The sequence below is a fragment of the Grus americana genome, chromosome 2 (genome assembly GCF_028858705.1).
Source record: "Grus americana isolate bGruAme1 chromosome 2, bGruAme1.mat, whole genome shotgun sequence".
NCBI lineage: Eukaryota > Metazoa > Chordata > Aves > Gruiformes > Gruidae > Grus > Grus americana.
In genome coordinates this window covers 108,720,929-108,738,786 of record NC_072853.1, presented here as the reverse complement: position 1 = coordinate 108,738,786, position 17,858 = coordinate 108,720,929, and the positions used below count along the sequence as shown (strand labels likewise).

The 17,858-nt window shown below is 40.5% G+C and overlaps 1 protein-coding gene across 2 annotated transcripts in view; it reads left to right on the top strand.

Moving 5' to 3' along the window:
- CNTNAP2 (contactin associated protein 2) overlaps positions 1-17,858 on the top strand; it is a 1,227,525-nt gene that overhangs the window by 812,861 nt on the left and 396,806 nt on the right. For both annotated transcript variants that reach the window (XM_054815498.1, XM_054815497.1), the window contains exon 11: positions 2,766-2,872. In XM_054815498.1, coding sequence (XP_054671473.1) covers positions 2,766-2,872 — 107 coding nt within the window. The remainder of the gene's footprint in view (positions 1-2,765; positions 2,873-17,858) is intronic.

Below are 17,858 nucleotides of genomic sequence, written 5' to 3'. Positions count from 1 at the left end.
GTATCTTCTATCTTAGCAGTATTTGCATCTTACTGTTGCTCCATGGCAAGTAAAGTGTTTGAAAGATAAAGGAGTTTACAGTTAGAAATGATATTCCTCTTAATACCTCTGCTGAATTCAAAAGGGTGGGGGGGTTTTTTGGTAGTTTTTTCATTCTGGCTACCTAAAATTTCCTGTAAACTCTATTACAGTGCATAAGGTTTGTCCAAAAAGTGGACACATGAGCAGCATATTATGTTAGAGAAGTTTGCTAATGGATTTAATAGCAAATAAATCTTATAATTCTATCTAATAAAATAAACTAACAGAAAATTGAGGGTGGAGGGAGGACCTAAGGAAGTTATCCTATAGTCTGATTTAAACTCCAGTTAGCACTAATATTAAGATATTGTTTGCTCCTTATTTCTAACTACATCATATAAAAACCAGGGAAAAGCAGATGAGCAAAAAAGAAATTTTGCAGATACAGACTAGGCTAGTCCAACCATCATACTAGAAGTATAAAATTAACATCAAGGAATTTGCTGGATATCTCTGGTTTTATGACTTAATATGCTCCATTAAATGATACAGATACATATCTGTTTTTCATATTTCCCTAGATTAAGTCATTTACCTCAGTTATATAGTCAATAATGCAGTATCTTTACTAGTTATGGTACAATAAAAGTAAGTTATACGACACTAAAATGTGAAAATAGTTACTGGCATTACATGTGAGACTTCATATAAATAGCTGGTGAAATTCACGTAGAAAAATGCTTAGTTTGGTCATTGAAAAAATACTTCTAACGTAATGTGTGTTCAAATGTAAATGAAGAAAATACATCAAAAACAATTATTTTGAAAGGCTGGAAAAAATACAAAACCATATTCAGATTTAAGAACTTTTGTAGATGTTTATATCCTTGAGTAAAAGTTACTTTTATAAGCTTATTTTTGAAATGTCACCACTCTCTGCTTTTCTTAGTCTTGTATCCACCAGCAATGGATTCATATAAATTGTTAATCATTTGGATGTTTAGAAATGTGCTATTATATGCTCTTGTTTTTCTTCTGTGATGTTGAGAACACAACACAAAGTCATGACCTATTAGCTGAATAGCACTAATCAGCTCTATCTGTACATTTAGCCTGCCATACCTACAAAATGAAATGGATTCTCTTATACCATGTTGAAAACATAATTTATTGAACTGTGATAATTCCCTCAAGTAGTTTCACTGTATTTTACTGCTAAAACAAAATTTTTAAATGCTTTGTTTCTTGCTTTAAAGAGCATTTCTTTAAGCACTATTTTTAAGCAAGCCAGTATTTTCTGATCTTCTTGAAAAAGAAAGAATGGGTAGCCTTGAATACTACAGGCTGATATAGGATGTGAGACATATATATTGTGTATATTCTGAGGTACTTGTACTAGCAGGCATAAAACCAAACATCTTTTATAAATGTGAGTCTACAGTGTCAAGTCTCTAATGCATATCATGACGTAGGTTATTGTTGGTAGTTGTCATGTATGCCAATGCTGTTAATTGGAACTTGAGGAGATATGAGACTGTAAGCTCATAGAGAGTTCACGCAGATACTTTCAGTTTCAATAAATTGCTACATAGGAAAGGAAAGCTGTCTTTGGGTGTTATTTGTCAGTATTGTCAATATTGGGAGTATTGTCAGGTATCACAGGAATATGACAAATTTCAGATTCATCTTAGAAATGAGCATACTTAATTTGTAATGCATGTACAAAAATATTTTAATTTGTCTAATAGGGGTTCTCCTAATTTTTAATGTCATGATAAAAAAGTGTAGTTCATAAGATTTGACCAACACAACATGAAAGTAAAGCTCCTTTAGTTCCTGATCACAAATGTAGAACCTATATTGAGTCTGACTGGAATAAATTTAATAAGGAAAAAAAAGGTTATTTGAAACAATATTTCAAAGCCCAAAGAAAAGAAATTTAATAGTTTCAAAGGTGAAAGTACATGGTAATTTGTATTATTAACTATCTTTGATAGAAATGAAACTGGCCAAACTCAGATTTTTGAAATCACATTTAGATAATATTTCAAACAATAAATATATGTTCCGCTATAACTTTGGATTTTAGTGTTCCGCTTTTTCTTTTGCATTCCTTCCACTCTCCAGCAACGGTGTAGCTGGAAAAGAAAAGCAAGTGGGTGGGAGGAAGGTGAACAACACTTGCCACAAAACCCCGTGAAGAAAAAAACATTTACAGCTTTTATACTGAAGCCTATTGTTTGTTTTAATAATGCAGCATTAGTAATTTCCATCCTAGCCAGCAGGCAATCTGCCTCCGCTTTATCCTGTTGCTGGCAGCAGAAAGATAAATAGCGTCTCACTGGCATTCTTTCTTAAACATTCAGTCGCTTGTGGGACTGGAGTCCTTGAGGCATGACACCACCTGCACAGCAGGTGGAGGTGTGACTTGTGATGTTCTTTTTGTTTTGACAGCTAGGTACCAGTCATACATAGCTTAGAACCCTAATTTATGATGGGTGAATGTATTCCACCTTTATTGTGCTTTTTTGCTGTTTGTAAAAGGGCTGCAGCAGAGCCTCCATGAATCATCTTTTGTGCGGTTGTGTGTTCAGATATAAATTCTGTTAATCTGCCTAAAATAACAAGGATTAATTGGCAGGCAAGGACATGATACACTGGTTGGGTAGCTCATAATTTAGCTGTGTGTAAATCTTGATGCTCATTTAGGTTTCTCTTTCTGTCTTTGCATCTCATCCTGACAGGTGTGTGCCCAATCACTGTGAACACGGTGGCAAATGCACCCAGACGTGGGACAGCTTCAAGTGCACTTGCGATGGAACTGGATACAGTGGCGCCACTTGTCATAACTGTAAGCCATCCTGTAGTTTCAAAATTGCAATGGAATAGGGAAGACACTGATGTCTTTTGTTTGAGATGAAAAGTCACTCTTCCTCTCTGGTTGTTACAGATCCTGAAACCTTTTTTCAAAGGAGGTGTTAGCTTAATCATACTCCACATTATAAATACATGCCTCTGTAGATATAGCACTGTGCTGCACCATGCGAGGGACCAAAGCAGTACAGCTGTCTTAGTTGGGTGTACTGAGCAAACACATTCTCAGCAGTTGTGCACTAGAGTTTCAGATGGATACAGTGAATCTGCACTAAGCTGTTGGGGAGAGCTGCTGACTGCTGCTAGAGACATGCTTGTTCAGGTTGCTAATCCCAAAGCGTATTTATATACTGATTATTGGCCATTATAAAATCAAGTTATGTACCTTGTTGTTAGGAGTTTCTCAAATAAGAATATTTCCTATGAGCTCCACATGCCCTACACTATTAAAGCACAGAAATGAGAAAAAGGTACAGTTGCTCTTTTTATAGGTTCTGAACAATGTATGTAGAGTCAGCAGCATGTGTCTTCTGTTCCTTTTATCGTATACTACAAGTGGGATTTTAATCTGTGAAGTGTATTCTAAATATCTAGAAGATGCAGAAAACATATCCAGTCCTTACTTTTCTTCCTTTTTTCTTTAGCAAGCAACCTCCTAATACTGAGGAGAGGGTAAAAATTCTTGTGAACAGGTGAAAAGTTAAAATAGAAGCCAGGATTTATATAGAAAAAATTAATATGACTTTACTATTTACTTTAACTACAGCTGTGTAAAATTTTACAAAGATAATTGCAGAATTCTTTCATTTTTAACCAAAAAAACCCCAAACCAATGAGAAAATTTTGACAATTCACAGTTGTCTGAATTTCAACAAAAACCTATTCTATTTTTAAACATTATATTAATGTAAGAGGGAACGTATTTTATACAATAACTATTCATACATATATAATGCATTGAATGGCAAAGTCCTCCATGGTCTGGCTATGGACCTGGTAAAATTGAAAGAGTTAAATGGCAAATGAATGTTTATTAATGAGAGATATTTAAAGTACCAATGACTGGAGGAGAAATTTCATGGGCAGCCCTTTTGCTACCAAGAGTGAATGTGCATACTGATGGTGTGCTTGCGTCTAATCTTGAGAAAGAAAACTCAGAATTTATAGTGATGTATTTCAGTGAAACAAAGAAAAAAAAATCATGTATTTTTCTGAAAGTATAGTATTTTCAGAGCTTTGGCTGATCTGTTACAGCCACTTGGAAAATATTATTCCTATGCATGTGACAGGCTGTTAAGATGTTTAACTGCAGAAATGCAGGGATGGAAGCTCAGTTAAGTAAGTATATTTTACCTAGTGAGCCTCTGAAAATAAGTATAATCTGTTAGAGGAAAACGTATCATGCTGGATCCAACAGCCCGCCAGAGGTGAGACTGCTGCAGCTGCGTTCCCCCAGGTCCAACCAGTAGTGAGGCTGTAAATGTATTCCTGGTAGACATGCGCCCACAGAGCCCATGTAGACCACATATACATATATACGTGGCTGGCCATACAGATCATCAACGGAGCACGCAGATGAACACAACACGAACAGCCTCAACCTGCTCCCCTCTCTGGCTGAGCAGGATGGATGTCCACTAGTGAGAATAGTGAGCATCCATATCCACACATGGTGGATCCCTCCCGCGGCTCAGCTCAGGCACTCTGTCAGCCCAGAGGCTGGCCCTGGGTCCCAAACTCCACAGTTGCTGACACCTGGACACTGGATGGCCTGGCAGGGTATTATTTGGGCTCCCCCTCCTGCCATTGTCTGTGCTCCTTTGTGGGTGTGCACATGAGCTTTTACAACATAACATAACATCATTTAGCTTTCTTCTTGAGTCCCAAAGAGAAGTAGCAAGGACAAATGGATGGCATCACTTTTCTGAAATCACATTTATTGCAAAGGAAAGAAATAATAATCCAAGGATCTGTGAACATTTCTCTTAATGGGATTTTCACCTGCCTTTTATGGATAAAACAGTGCAATAAGGCAAGTAAAAGGACTGGTATCAAAAGGGGGATTTGGAGTATATTGTCCCATCTTTAGCTATGGAATGGATAAAGCATGTGGGATTACAGCTGTCCAGGTTGTTTGGAGACACATTGTTCAAGAACCTGTACTTTTTTGATTCAGGCAAAGTTTCTAACTTAGATGGCTAAGCTTTTGTTTTGTTGTATGTTTGTGTTTAAAGAACATAAATTTAGTTTTTACCATGTGTGTTGCTATACTTTTAGAAGTCTTCTTTCTGCAAAAGAAGGGCGAGCAGAAAGTTACTCACTTGATAGATATCCTGTCAGAATATGTGAAGTCTTACGCCTTTCTAGAGTATAGAATTTAATGGCACAAAAATGAGTGAAAAGGAAAAATTACAGCATCAGGCTATAGAGTGAGACAGCCTTAACTCTGCCTTTATTGAGCAGGCAACAGCTATCGGTATTTACAAGAGCATGTTCCAGCCGTGTTCACAGTTTTAGGTATACCTGCAAATAATGAGGGGGTTTGTTGAAGCTTGCCAAAGGCTGTAGTTAGAGTGTCCTGAGTTCTGGGGCCCCAGCTCTGCTACAACGGTACTGACCCTATCTGTCCTTTCCTGCTTGTGCAGTGTGCTTGTGTACTCGGACATGCTTGACGTGCTGCCTTTTGCTTTTCAGTTCTGAAGTTTGTGGCAACAGAAGTACAAAAGAGATGCTGGGGGAGAAGGGAAGTTGGAATGGTAACTGGTGTGTGGTGTAAAAATATCTGAAAGCAATTTTAAACAGCATTGTGGATTCTATGAAAAGGCTGTAAAATTTAGCAGATGTCGTGATTCTGTGGAACAGGAAAGTGTTTAAGTGCAGATAGCACTTGTTCAGTACTATTTTACTTAAATACAAAATTATTTTACAAAACAAATGATATACTCTACAGTAAAAGATCTATTTCTTTTCTCGATGTATGTTTGTGCAGTGGGTATATCAGGGCATTTCTCAAAGAAGTTGGAGTCAAGACTATGTTAGTGGGGATTGTAACTCCATAGCTGATGATTTTAATGAATTTTATTTTTCCTTAACTTAAAGGAACAAGATGATTTTGTGTTACTGAAGGTTTTTTTCCAGTGACTTGATTTTGCTTTGGTCGGGGAATTCAACACTTTCTTGAGCTTTTGACCGGAAACAAGGCAAGGCTTTGCAGCCTTGACTGAATTTCAGATCACAGTTTTAGGTTCTTTTGAAGTTGAAATTCAAAGACAAACTCAAGGGATGAACTCCTTGAAGTGAAACAGAGAAAAATGTTTGCATGAAATCCTCGTGAATCAAAATGGCTTTGTTTCACACAGGTCTGGTCATAATATATTTACAGTATGATAGTGAAAACAACAATTAGTCTAGAGAGATGGAGAAATATGTATTCTAGGGCTGAGACATAGTAAAAACTATAAACCAAAAATAAACAGCTACAGAAGGAAAAATTTCAAACAAATAAATCATAGAATCATAGAATGGTTTGGGTTGGAAGGGACCTCAAAGATCATCTAGTTCCAACCCCCCTGCCATGGGCAGGGACACCCTCCACTAGACCACGTTGCCCAAAGCCTCATCCAGCCTGGTCTTAAACACTTCCAGGGATGGGGCCTCCACAACCTCTCTGGGCAAACTGTTCCAGTGCCTCAGCACTCTAACAGTAAAGAATTTCTTTCTAACATCTAATCTAAATCAACCCTCCTTCAGCTTAAACGCATTACCCCTTGTCCTGTCACTACACTCCCTGATAAAGAGTCCCTCACCAGCTTTCCTGTAGGCCCCCTTCAGATACTGGTAAGCTGCAATTAGGTCTCCCCGGAGCCTTCTCTTCTCCAGGCTGAACAATCCCAACTCTCTCAGCCTGTCCTCATAGGAGAGGTGCTCCAGCCCTCTGATCAGCTTTGTGGCCCTCCTCTGGACTCACTACAGCAGCTCAATGTGTCTCCTGTACTGGGGCCCCCAGAGCTGGACACAGTACTCCAGGTGGGGTCTCACGAGAGCGGAGTAGAGGGGCAGGATCACCTCCCTCGACCTGCTGGTCACACCTCTTTTGATGCATCCCAGGACGCGGTTGGCTTTCTGGGCTGCAAGCGCACACTGCCGGCTCATGTTGAGCTTCTCATCGATCAATACCCCCAAGTCCTTCTACTCAGGGCTGCTTTCAATCCATTCCTCACCCAGCCTCACCTTCAGTTGTTATCTGAAATAATAACTTTAATTCTTATTATTTTATTATCTCTCTAATGTATAAATCAGCTACACACATTTGCCGTTTTAAGATCATGAAACAATTTCCTTTTCAGAATAGGACATGGTTACAGGAAGGCTCTTCATCTTCCAGACACACCAAAATCTCCAAGCTCTGTGTCCATTATCTTGTTCTTTGTCAGAGGCTTAAGCTGCCATTAACAGAGAAAGATGTCTCTGCTCCACAGTAATTTGTTTCATCCAGCTACAACTGGGTCCCTGGAGCTCAGTGGTGAATTAACCAAAAATACTGGGAAGTTGTATCTCTCATCGCATGGTAAATACCCTAGAAATCTGCCAGATTTCTTTTGGCGAACAGATACTCGGTGCCCAAGGCAATACTGTGGCCTGGCAAATATCAGACTAGAGCATCAATTTTAATAATTAGACAAGACTAAAAGATAAATGAATGTATTTACTTAAAAATAATGATTTATCATGATGACACAGCTACAAAATTATTTAAAATTTAATTATTAGGATTATAATTAACAATAAGTATCATCCTTACTAGCTTTATTGTATCAGCTATATTTTATTTCCTAACTAAATAACCTTTACAGCCTACCAAAGGCTGACCTGCCATGCAGAGTTCTTAGAGCAATACTTTTCCAGAGTCTATTGGTAAATGGTGCCTGGAGCCTTTGAGAACAGGAGCTCATTTTCTGTATTACTTCTCATCTCCATCATAATCTTCAGGTAACACTGCTCTGCTGCACTTTGCACGAGTTATACATCAAGTTTTAGGATCTAAGGTGCTTCCTGCTGTTTACAGCTTCTTTAAAACAGAGTAGTATAACTTTACAAATTGTGTATCAGAATAAATAATGATCATTCAAGCTTCTTTGTCTCAGATTTTTAATATATACCTCAATGCATGCTTTCTTTAGAATCTGCATGTAAGAGAAACACAGTAAAGGATTTACAGACAGAGTTTACCATGACTATGATGTCTCTATTTACCACCTCCTGCACAAATTCGTTAGATTTAGGAAAAAGCCAGGAGAACCTAGTTTGATCATATTTGTCTTCTCCTAATGATTTCCAGTAGCAAAGAAGTCCAATTTGCACTTAAAAGATTAATCTTAATTATATCCATTTTCACTCACATGAGAGAGAAATTCTGTTCTTCTTTAATTTCACCATCAAGCACTGTCCTTACTTTTACAGGTGTACAGCCCCCATTCCCTCAAGAATATTGGACAGGAAAGGGTGTGCTTATAAATCTTCAGTTATTCCATAGGAGGGACTAACATCCAGCTCACAATCTGTTGCCTGTTAGTTCTGTAAAAGCAATAGGATGAATACAAACTTACATACTCTTGTCACTAGAAGAGGTATTAATTGCATCACAATGCATCTCTATTGAGAAAGAACATACACAATTTTTACATTTTTAGATTGTCAGTGTGCTGTAAGTTTTTTTCAAAATGAGTATTTGAAACAGTGTAGTGATTCTTAGTTTCGATGTAACAGACCCTGACCTCTGAATTCTCTGGCTTTGTCTCCTCACAGCTTGTGAATAAATGTTACCCTATATTTTGGAACGTGATTCAAAGGTAATGAGGAATAAAGCACTAATGTTCTCTTGAAATGATGAATACATTAAGTGTCACTAGAAGTCTAATGGGCATTGATTTTTTTTCCCAGGAATATTGACCTTCTCCCTAAAATGAAACATTGCTTTAATAATGAGTTAAATAGTATCTAGAAACAAAATTTGAGTAAGAAACATTTGTGTTACACACATTGTAGAAGCAGTGATAATTTGGATTCCTGATTATTGCCAAAGCCAATAATGAGAAACCCAAATTTTATCTGCATAGGCTGTGACCTTCAGCAAGACCTCCATCAATTACTTTCTATTAACTGATTTTCCTGTATTTCCATAAATGAAGAAAAACCTGAAACACTGGACTTTCTGCATTTAGAGTCTAGATAAGAAAAGATGGCATGGCAATGATATTTTCCTGTCAGCAATTTGTGAAATAGTTCTATAGTGAGGAAGCAAATACATAATTTGGAAAAAATATGCTCCAAACTTTACTTTAGGAAAAAAAGAAAATGTACAGATGTCTAGTCATCCCAAACAAGCAATGTATGGTTTTCCATTTAATGGGTAACGGGGGGAGTTCTGAGAACAAAATGGTTATTCTTTGTGATCTTAAACAGATTTGTTAGAAAAGGCAAAGGCCTTGCAGTTTCGCAAGCATATTAGTGCATTACTTGATTACAAAAAAAAGTGCTCTTAACAAGTCATGGACTGTGTGTATAGCAGCTCTTTCCTTTCTTACAGTTAAGTAGAGGGAAATCCAGAATAAGATGTGGACAATGAATGTATCTTTAGGAGAAGACAGAAAGCCTACATATCTTCAACAATGGTTCAATCGATATTCAAAATTCTAATTCAAAATCTCAATTCAAAAGACCTGGCTATGAACTTCACTGTTTCATACATTTGCTGGCATCAAAGCCTGAAGGGAGGAGCCTTAGAGATGTGTTTATGAGGCTTTCACCCATCCAGCTCTACACGGTCATGACCAGCACATCCAGCCCTCCACCAGCTGGCTGAGCGGTGCACAGGCTGTGTGGGTGGGCTTTGAGCATGAAGCTGGTGCTGTCCGCCTAGCCACTTTCCAAATGGCTGGCTGCCTCCTTGGCATGAAAATAACCACAGCTGGCGTTAATGGAGCTTCCATTTTGGAGGTTTCCTTGGAGAAAGTTCCAAATCAGCACACATGATGTCAGAGCTACAGAAGATGAAACACTGTGGGTCAGCACGATGCTGTCGGTGGCAGTGCTGTCTCTGGGGGTATGCTTTACTCTCCAGCGGTGTGACTAAAGGCCACTGAGTTTTAAAATGACTTCTGTAGGCATTTAGGGAAGAGGAAGGTTGTTGCTGATATTGCTAATGTGGGTAAGGAGTTGGCTGGCCAGGTGGCTATGTGACACTAAAGGGCAACCGCCTCTCTTTACGAGTCCCTACGCACCTGCAAGAGAGCTGCAAAGGAGGACTGTAAAGCTTGCTTTTTATACACCTGCCTGAGAATGTCAGTGTGATGAAATTACTGACGATGTCATTCAGATACAAAGGAACATCATTCTTTGGGTTTTTTCATTAATAAATGAAGCTAGGAACAACAATCTCCCAGCACACGCTTGGTCCTTAGTTTGCAAAACTGGTGCAAGGAGTGCAGAAAGCTGCCAGACTCTGTCTATTCGGTGAACAAAGCTCCACACTGGGGGGCAAGCTCCGTGTGACCAGACAGGCCCTTGCCTGTGTCCTTGCACGTGGCTCTGAAGGCTCAGCAGGCAGAGGGAGGCCAGAGACAAATTCCCTGGCCAGGAGGGCCCCTGCCCAGAGGGTGCGTAGCAGAAAGACAGGCTTGAAGTCGCGAGGATTTCCAAGCCCATGGCATTTGTAAGCTGCAACCGATGGTTTGAGCTCCACTGGAAAAGGAACCGGTAGCCCGTGCATTTGAAGGCCATGCTTTCCTCTTTGCAAAGGGCCCGACAAGGCAAACGCAGGTGGGAACAGCACATCCTGAAATAACTCACTAGAGCTGCACTAATCGCGTTCCCCTGCTTGGGCGGGGGGGCAGATCACAGTGTGGGAATGCAATCCCCTAAATTGGGCCCCAGCCTTTCAAAAGGATGTGGAGGTACTTGCAAGCGTCTGGAGGCGGCCACCAGAGCAAGGTGGCAAAGGGGCTGGCAGGCATGTCCTCTGAGGAGCAGCTGAGGACTCTGGGCTTGTCTAGTTTGGAGAGAAGGGGGCTGAGGGGCGACCTCACTGCTCTCTCCAGCTTCCTGCGGAGGGGAGGTGCAGAGGGAGGTGCTGCTCTCTTCTCCCTGGGACCCAGGGCCAGGGCGCGGGGGGATGGCTCCGAGCTGCGACCGTCAGGGGAGGGTCGGACATGACATGTCTTCTTTATTACACCCTTCATTTAGTGTTTTCCTGTCAGATGAAGGAACCAAACACAGTTTATAAATTTTTTTCAGATACAATAAAGACAAAAATTGTAGTGTGCCATTTGACGTTTTGACCCTCACTTTACATCTGTAATTCCCAGTAGCAAAGAATGTATGTTATGTCAAGCACAAATATTTCTAAGATGTATATAAGCTTACATAGAATGTCCTTGCAAATAAGTATTTTCTCAGTTAAGATTTGAGAAATCCCCATTTAAGAATTTGTCCCCATAAATAGTAACAGAGAAAGAAATCATAGCCAAATCTCTATCTATCTCATGGCTAACAAGACATCCAAATTCTTCTTGTTCCATTTAAAATTACTCTGTACGTCAGTTGGACTGCTGAGTTAGTCTTGGATTTGGCTCTTTCCCCAGCACTTGTCCTACCAGTCTCCTTTCATTTGGATTTTTAATAAACCTATAGGTGAGTCACTGGTAAATGTCTCCTTTGATGTCTGGGATTTAAAGTAGTGCTTGAAGGCTTGACTGGATGCATCACACAGACAATAAGTTTTTGTACAGCAGAGGCTGAGGACCCTGAGAGCACTATTAGGCCTTCATTGACTGATAGCACAAATAGGTCCACTCCCCACTCCATCTGCCCATGGGTTTGGGGGGCTCATTGCAGCTGGCACTGGGGCATACTGTCCTGCCTTCAGGTCCCCCGTGGGCAGGCTTGTGCCCAGCCCAGTCTCCTGCTGTGCTGGCTGGGCTTCCCAAATGGTCCCTGCATCTAGCTTCTTACCTCGCCTTGCCTGATGGTTCCCTGGGCTGTCAACCCTGCCCTGACCCAGCCTGAGGACAGCAGGGTGGTGGGATGGCATCCTGTCAGTGAGGGCATAGCCTGTGCAGGGGTTGTCCACAGCTCTCAACTCGTCCCCCTTGCAAAACAGCTCCCACTGCTTCCTAAAAAGACATAATACATGTACAGATATCCAAAGATTTGTCTTTTTTTTCCTTTCTTTTTTTTTCTTTTTTATTTTTTGTATTTTAACTTTGCATTTTGCTTAAACTCCAGAGGAAGTGGAGGGAGCAATGTATTACAGATACCACTTAAAAATGCACAGAGATGCTAGCTTTAAAGCATTACTTCCTCTGCATAGGGTGTTCTGGATGCTGCTGCAGTGAGTTACGCTGTGCCAGACAAGTGTTATGCTCTTACAAGGGTTTGAAGATCAAATAGTGTTACTCCCACTGTCAGCCCAGGAAATACCCACACTGGATTTGTGTGCATATCTACATCACCTGCCACTTTCAATGCTTAATAAGTAACAAATACTGTCGTGGGATTTTCCAGCTACTTACTAATTTCCTTTGCAGAAAGCACACTTCACTCTTAAGCCTCTCTCATCCTTGGGTCTCCTGCATGCACAACTTTTTCAGAGCAAATTAGATCTGATGGTCTAGCTACTATATGAGACCACAGAGTGGATCTCCAGGTATGGTTGCAGAACACACGATCTTGTCACTAAGTCCTAGGAGGATCATATTGCCACTGGCAACATGAGCGACACCTCAGCTGTGTCTCAGATAAGCCTCTATGTCAGTGCAATTTCTGACTTCTCCACTGCCATTGTCATCTCGACAGTTTATTTAAAACCAGCCATACTAACAGAGGTCTTTGTGTCTGAGAGTAGGCATGCCTCCATTTAGAGTATGGACTGGAACCCCTAGGACATCTTGCATGGCTCACAAAACAGTCCATGGTGAGGAATTGCTTTTGTCCTCTACCAGCTGACACTCTATTTGAATCAGTAACTTGGATAAGAAATGAAAGACTCTGCAACCCACTGCAAAACCTAGCATTTAGCGCTACTCTCATTATTCGTTGAGAACTCTCGTTAACTACTGTGGCAGTTTTATTACAGCCAGGGTAATAACATTTAGTTCTGTCAGCACTGAGCCTTGTTAGCTTTATAAGGAAGAGCAGATCTTTATTAAAAACACCAATTAAAATCTATTTTGAATCAGTAAATTAAAACCTCTTGCTTCCCTCTTCTTTCTTTAGTTCTTTGTTACTTGGATCTTGGTAAGATAACAAGTGAACCTTATAAATTTGCATTTCACGTGCAAACTCTATAAGAAAGATTTCTAACTAGATACGTCTGTGTCTCTGACTTGTGCGTCTCTGTTCATAACCATTACTGGTCTTACTATTGATTGCTTTCATCCTTTGTGTGCTCACAGAGTTCCTTAGAAGTTTTTTAAAAATCACTCAGTGTAATTTTCTTTTTCCCAGTGAAATGGTATTACCTTTTTAAAGAAATTTCTGATGGTAAATTCAAGTTTTGATTTCTTGTGTAAAATATGTAGTAAAATATTTACAAAAGATTTATCATTTCTGTCATACCAGGATATCAGACAAATTGTGGGGACTTTTAATGTGATTAAATAATGGTGATGATTTAATATAACTAAAGGGGGAAATGCCCAGTATGACAGGGTTATGTACCCAGTACTGATAATGAAAGGACACATTTAATTTTCAAAATTTAGTTCTTAATTGTTGAAAGACAGGGGTGGGGGGAAGACACAAGATACAAATTTTTTTTAATAGATAGTAAATTCGCTATATTTACAGCTTTGATAATTTGAGCTAAGTTGATGGGCACATCATATCTGAGTGGGTTTAGTACTGTGTTCCTAGCCTATTCAACCCTTAAGTCCAAAAAAAAATCTTTTCTTAGCATTTAAATGTTGCATTGTCCTTGTGTGTGTCAGGGTTTACCAAATCCTTTCTACATAATCTTTCTGAGCTTAAGCATATAAGCATATTTTTTATATGATTTTCTCCATTGTGAAGCTGTGGAAGAACCATAAATACTTTTGTGCTCAGAAACTGTGTTACTTAAGACATTCTTGTGAAGGAATATTCTGTTCGAAAGACAGAAAGAATGCTGCTTTTTAATACACTTCAAGTAGAAGATACAGCCTAGTCAGAAATGTCCTGTATTTTTAGAAGGCTTGGCACAAAACTGTCTCCCCTTCAGTTGTCCTGTAGGGATTTGTGTGCAGGGCTGTGACAAACTATCACCTTGACATTTCTGAATGTTTGTCAGTGAAACGTGATGTTTTAGTCAGCAGCATCTTGCATGAACCAATCTTGGATTCCGGAATTGGGCCTTCTGCAGAAAGCAGCATCATGATAGATGCCACAGAAGGGGACGCATGAACATGCAAACATCTGATTTTAGTGAGACTGAGCACAGGTTTAGCAGCCCATATGACTGAATGATTTACAGAAGACTGACAGATCTTGCACTGAATTCACAGTAACAAATTGAGACTTTCCATAGGTAAACCGGGCAACATATGAACATACTGAGCCAACAGAAAGTTGGCATTTTAAGACATGCAGGGGGGCTCTGCAATACCCATTAGCCTTGTTCATGGAAAAGGGATTGTTTGAATTATATGAAAGGAGGAACGAGGAACAATCCAGAGACTCACAGTAAATACCAGAAACCCAAGCTGCTGAGTTTTGAAAACACGAAAGAGGAGCTTTCAGTTGGGCAAAATTTTAGTTGCTCCCATTCCCCCCACCCTGGTGTTTGAGGTGATTTACCTCATTTGGGCTGATGGAGGACAGCTGCTGTGGGATATGCCAATGGGGATGTGGAGCTCTGTAGGGAGGTGAACTGTAAAGTTACTTTGAGGAAAGTGAGTTTGGAGAAATAGTAAGAGTGGTTTTGACAGAGCTGCTGGGTTTGAGGAGGCTGGAGCTGGGGAAAATATTTATGAACCTAACACTGGGGGCAGAGGGGCGTGATGAGAGAAGGGCAATAAGTTCTTTTAGCACTGTTATTACAGGATAAGTTTTGTACTAGCTGTTGTAAGAAAAAGAGTACGGTTCCTCACCCTTCTGTCTCATCCTCTTGTGAGTTGATATTTGGGTGTGTGTTGGGTTTTGTGTGGCAAGGTTTTGGTAGCGGGAGGGGCTACAGGGGTGGCTTCTGTGAGAAGCTGCTAGAAGCTCCCCTGTGTCTGATAGAGCCAATGCCAGCCGGCTCTAAGACGGACCCACTGCTGGCCAAGGCCAAGCCAATCAGTGCCTCTGTGATAACATATTTAAGAAGAAGAAAAACAGTTAGAGAGAGAGAGCTTTTGCAGCTGGAGAGAGGAGTGAGAAGATGTAAGAAACTCTGCAGACACCAAGGTCAGTGCAGATGGAGGGGGAGGAGGTGCTCCAGGCGCCGGGGCAGAGATCCCCCTGCAGCCCATGGTGAAGACCATGGTGAAGCAGGCTGTCCCCCTGCAGCCCATGGAGGAAGGATGAGGGGGTGTAGAGATTCCACCTGCAGCCCGTGGAGGACCCCACACTGGAGCAGGTGGAGGCACCTGAAGGAGGCTGTGACCCTGTGGGAAGCCCACACTGGAGCAAATTCCTGGCAGGACCGGTGGACCCGTGGAGAGGGTAGCCCACGCCAGGGCAGGTTTGCTGGCAGGACTTGTGACCTCGTGGGGGACCCCACGCTGGAGCAGTTTGCTCCTGAAGGTCTGCACCCTGTGGGAGAGACCCCACGCTGGAGCAGTCTGCTCCTGAAGGTCTGCACCCTGTGGGAGAGACTACGCTGGAGCAGTTCATGAAGGACTGTGACCCTGTGGGAGAGACTCCATGTTGGAGCAGGGGAATGTTGAGAGGAGTCCTCCCCCTGAGGACAAAGAAGTGGCAGAGACAATGTGTGCTGAACTGACCGCAACCCCCATTCCCTGCCCCCTTGTGCCGCTGAGGGGGGAGGAGGTTGAAGCCGGGAGTGAAGTTGAGCCCGGGAAGATGGGAGGGGTGGGGGGGAGGTGTTTTAAGACTTGATTGTATTTTCTCATTGCTCTACTCTGTTTTGCCTAGTAATAAATTAGATGAATCTCCTCTCTACATTCAGTCTGTTTTGCTCGTGACGGTAATTAGTGAGTGATCTCCCCCTGTCCTTATCTCGACCCAAGCCCTTTGTTATACTTCTTCTCTCCCATCCCGCTGGGGGAGGGGTGAGTGAGCGGCCGCGTGGCACCCAGCTGGGCCTAAACCACGACAGGGTGTCCCTGATGAAGGCTGTGGGCTTTTGAATTGCTCTTAGAGCAATTGTATCCTGCTTGAACACTCTGTATTTGTGACCTGAGTTAAGTAAAGTAGATTCCAGAAGGTGAATAATTCACTCGAGTGAAATGAGTTCAAGCTCAGCGGTGTGGATGTGTGTCTGGGCAAGGCTGATCTTGGAGTAATAGAGGGGAAAAAAGTGAGGTGGAATTTCTGAAAACTTTAGAAAGAGGCTTTTGTGTCTTCCTCTCTTAGCATCTTCTGAGAAAGCACTTTCAACAAGTGATTGCTCTCAGCCAGTGATGTTGGTACCCATTTATACTTCTCCTTTCCCACACTCTGTATCTGAACTAATCAAATGTTCAAATTTGATACATGCTCTGCAAAACCTCATTTCTGGGATGTTTGTCTCTTTGCTGTTGAGAGTAGAGATCTCAAAGCTTGTTTATAAAGAAACTACTTCTGTTTACAGAAGTTTATTAGAAGGCTCATATAGTCAATATGCTAGCTTCCTAAAGAGGCTAATCTCTTTTCAATAATGCTTTTCAAAGGAAATGTTATGATAATTTATAATAGTCTTTGTGGATTTGTCTTCTATTATTTGTTGGATGTTTTCAAAGGATTTAACATAATGCATTTCTTTACTAAGGTTGCAGACTATTATTAAATTACCTCTTTTTTTATTAAAATGTTATTTTAACATGAGGGTAAGTTGTTTGATTTAGTCTGAGATCTTCATGTAGTGTTTCATGTGAAACACATAAGCTCCAAATTGCTGCATTTTTGAGCTGTTCCTGAAGAAGTGGAAAAAGAAAAACTTTGTACTCTGTTAATATTTTTTTGAGTTTAAGGATATTGCAGTTTTTTGGGTTTGTACTCCAATATTTATTTTTTTAAAAAATCAGCTTGTTCTTAGTTTCAGTGCCATAAGCTCTAGTTACTTCTGCTGCTACTAATTTATTATCTGCTGAGCTGAGAACTGCTCTGCACCAGGTGTTTATGAAATGCAGAATGTGTAATAAATTGGAAGCAACTTGCATTTTTATTGTAAGTAAATGAATGGAAGCTGTGTGTGGGACAGAAAGGGCTGCAGTTTCAAAATGAGCAATAGCATCACTACTATTTGGTGAAGGTTAAGTGGAGAAAATGAGTATTAGGATGCAAAGCAGAATATGAATAGTCAACCGGCAGTAATTATGTTGAAATTAAAAAATCAGCTGGAAACTTTATCAGATGAATGTGTAAGGGCTGAAATTGGGCTTCAGGTTTTAGCCGTTGGTCTGTTTATATGTAGCTGGAAATTAGAATTAAGATTTGTGAGGTTTTTAAGCTAAATTTCTACTAGGTGGGGGAAATATATTTGGGGTCCAATACAGTAACAATATGAAGGCAGGGACTAATTCAGAGCATTTTTGGTCCCTTAATTCCATGTTTAACCAAGCAGCATGCCTGAATTGCAGCCTGAATTTGGGAAAGCTTAGGTATTAGATGAGGGTTTTTTGCAGGCAACTGTAACCTGTGCTCTATTGTTATTCAGAATGCACAACCAAATATTGTTTCCAGGGGATAGTTAAAAGAGAATATGTAATTAAGAATACATAACTTTGATTTTACAGCATACATGAGTTGTTTTAAAGTCAGAATTAATCATAGCTTGAAAAGGACTC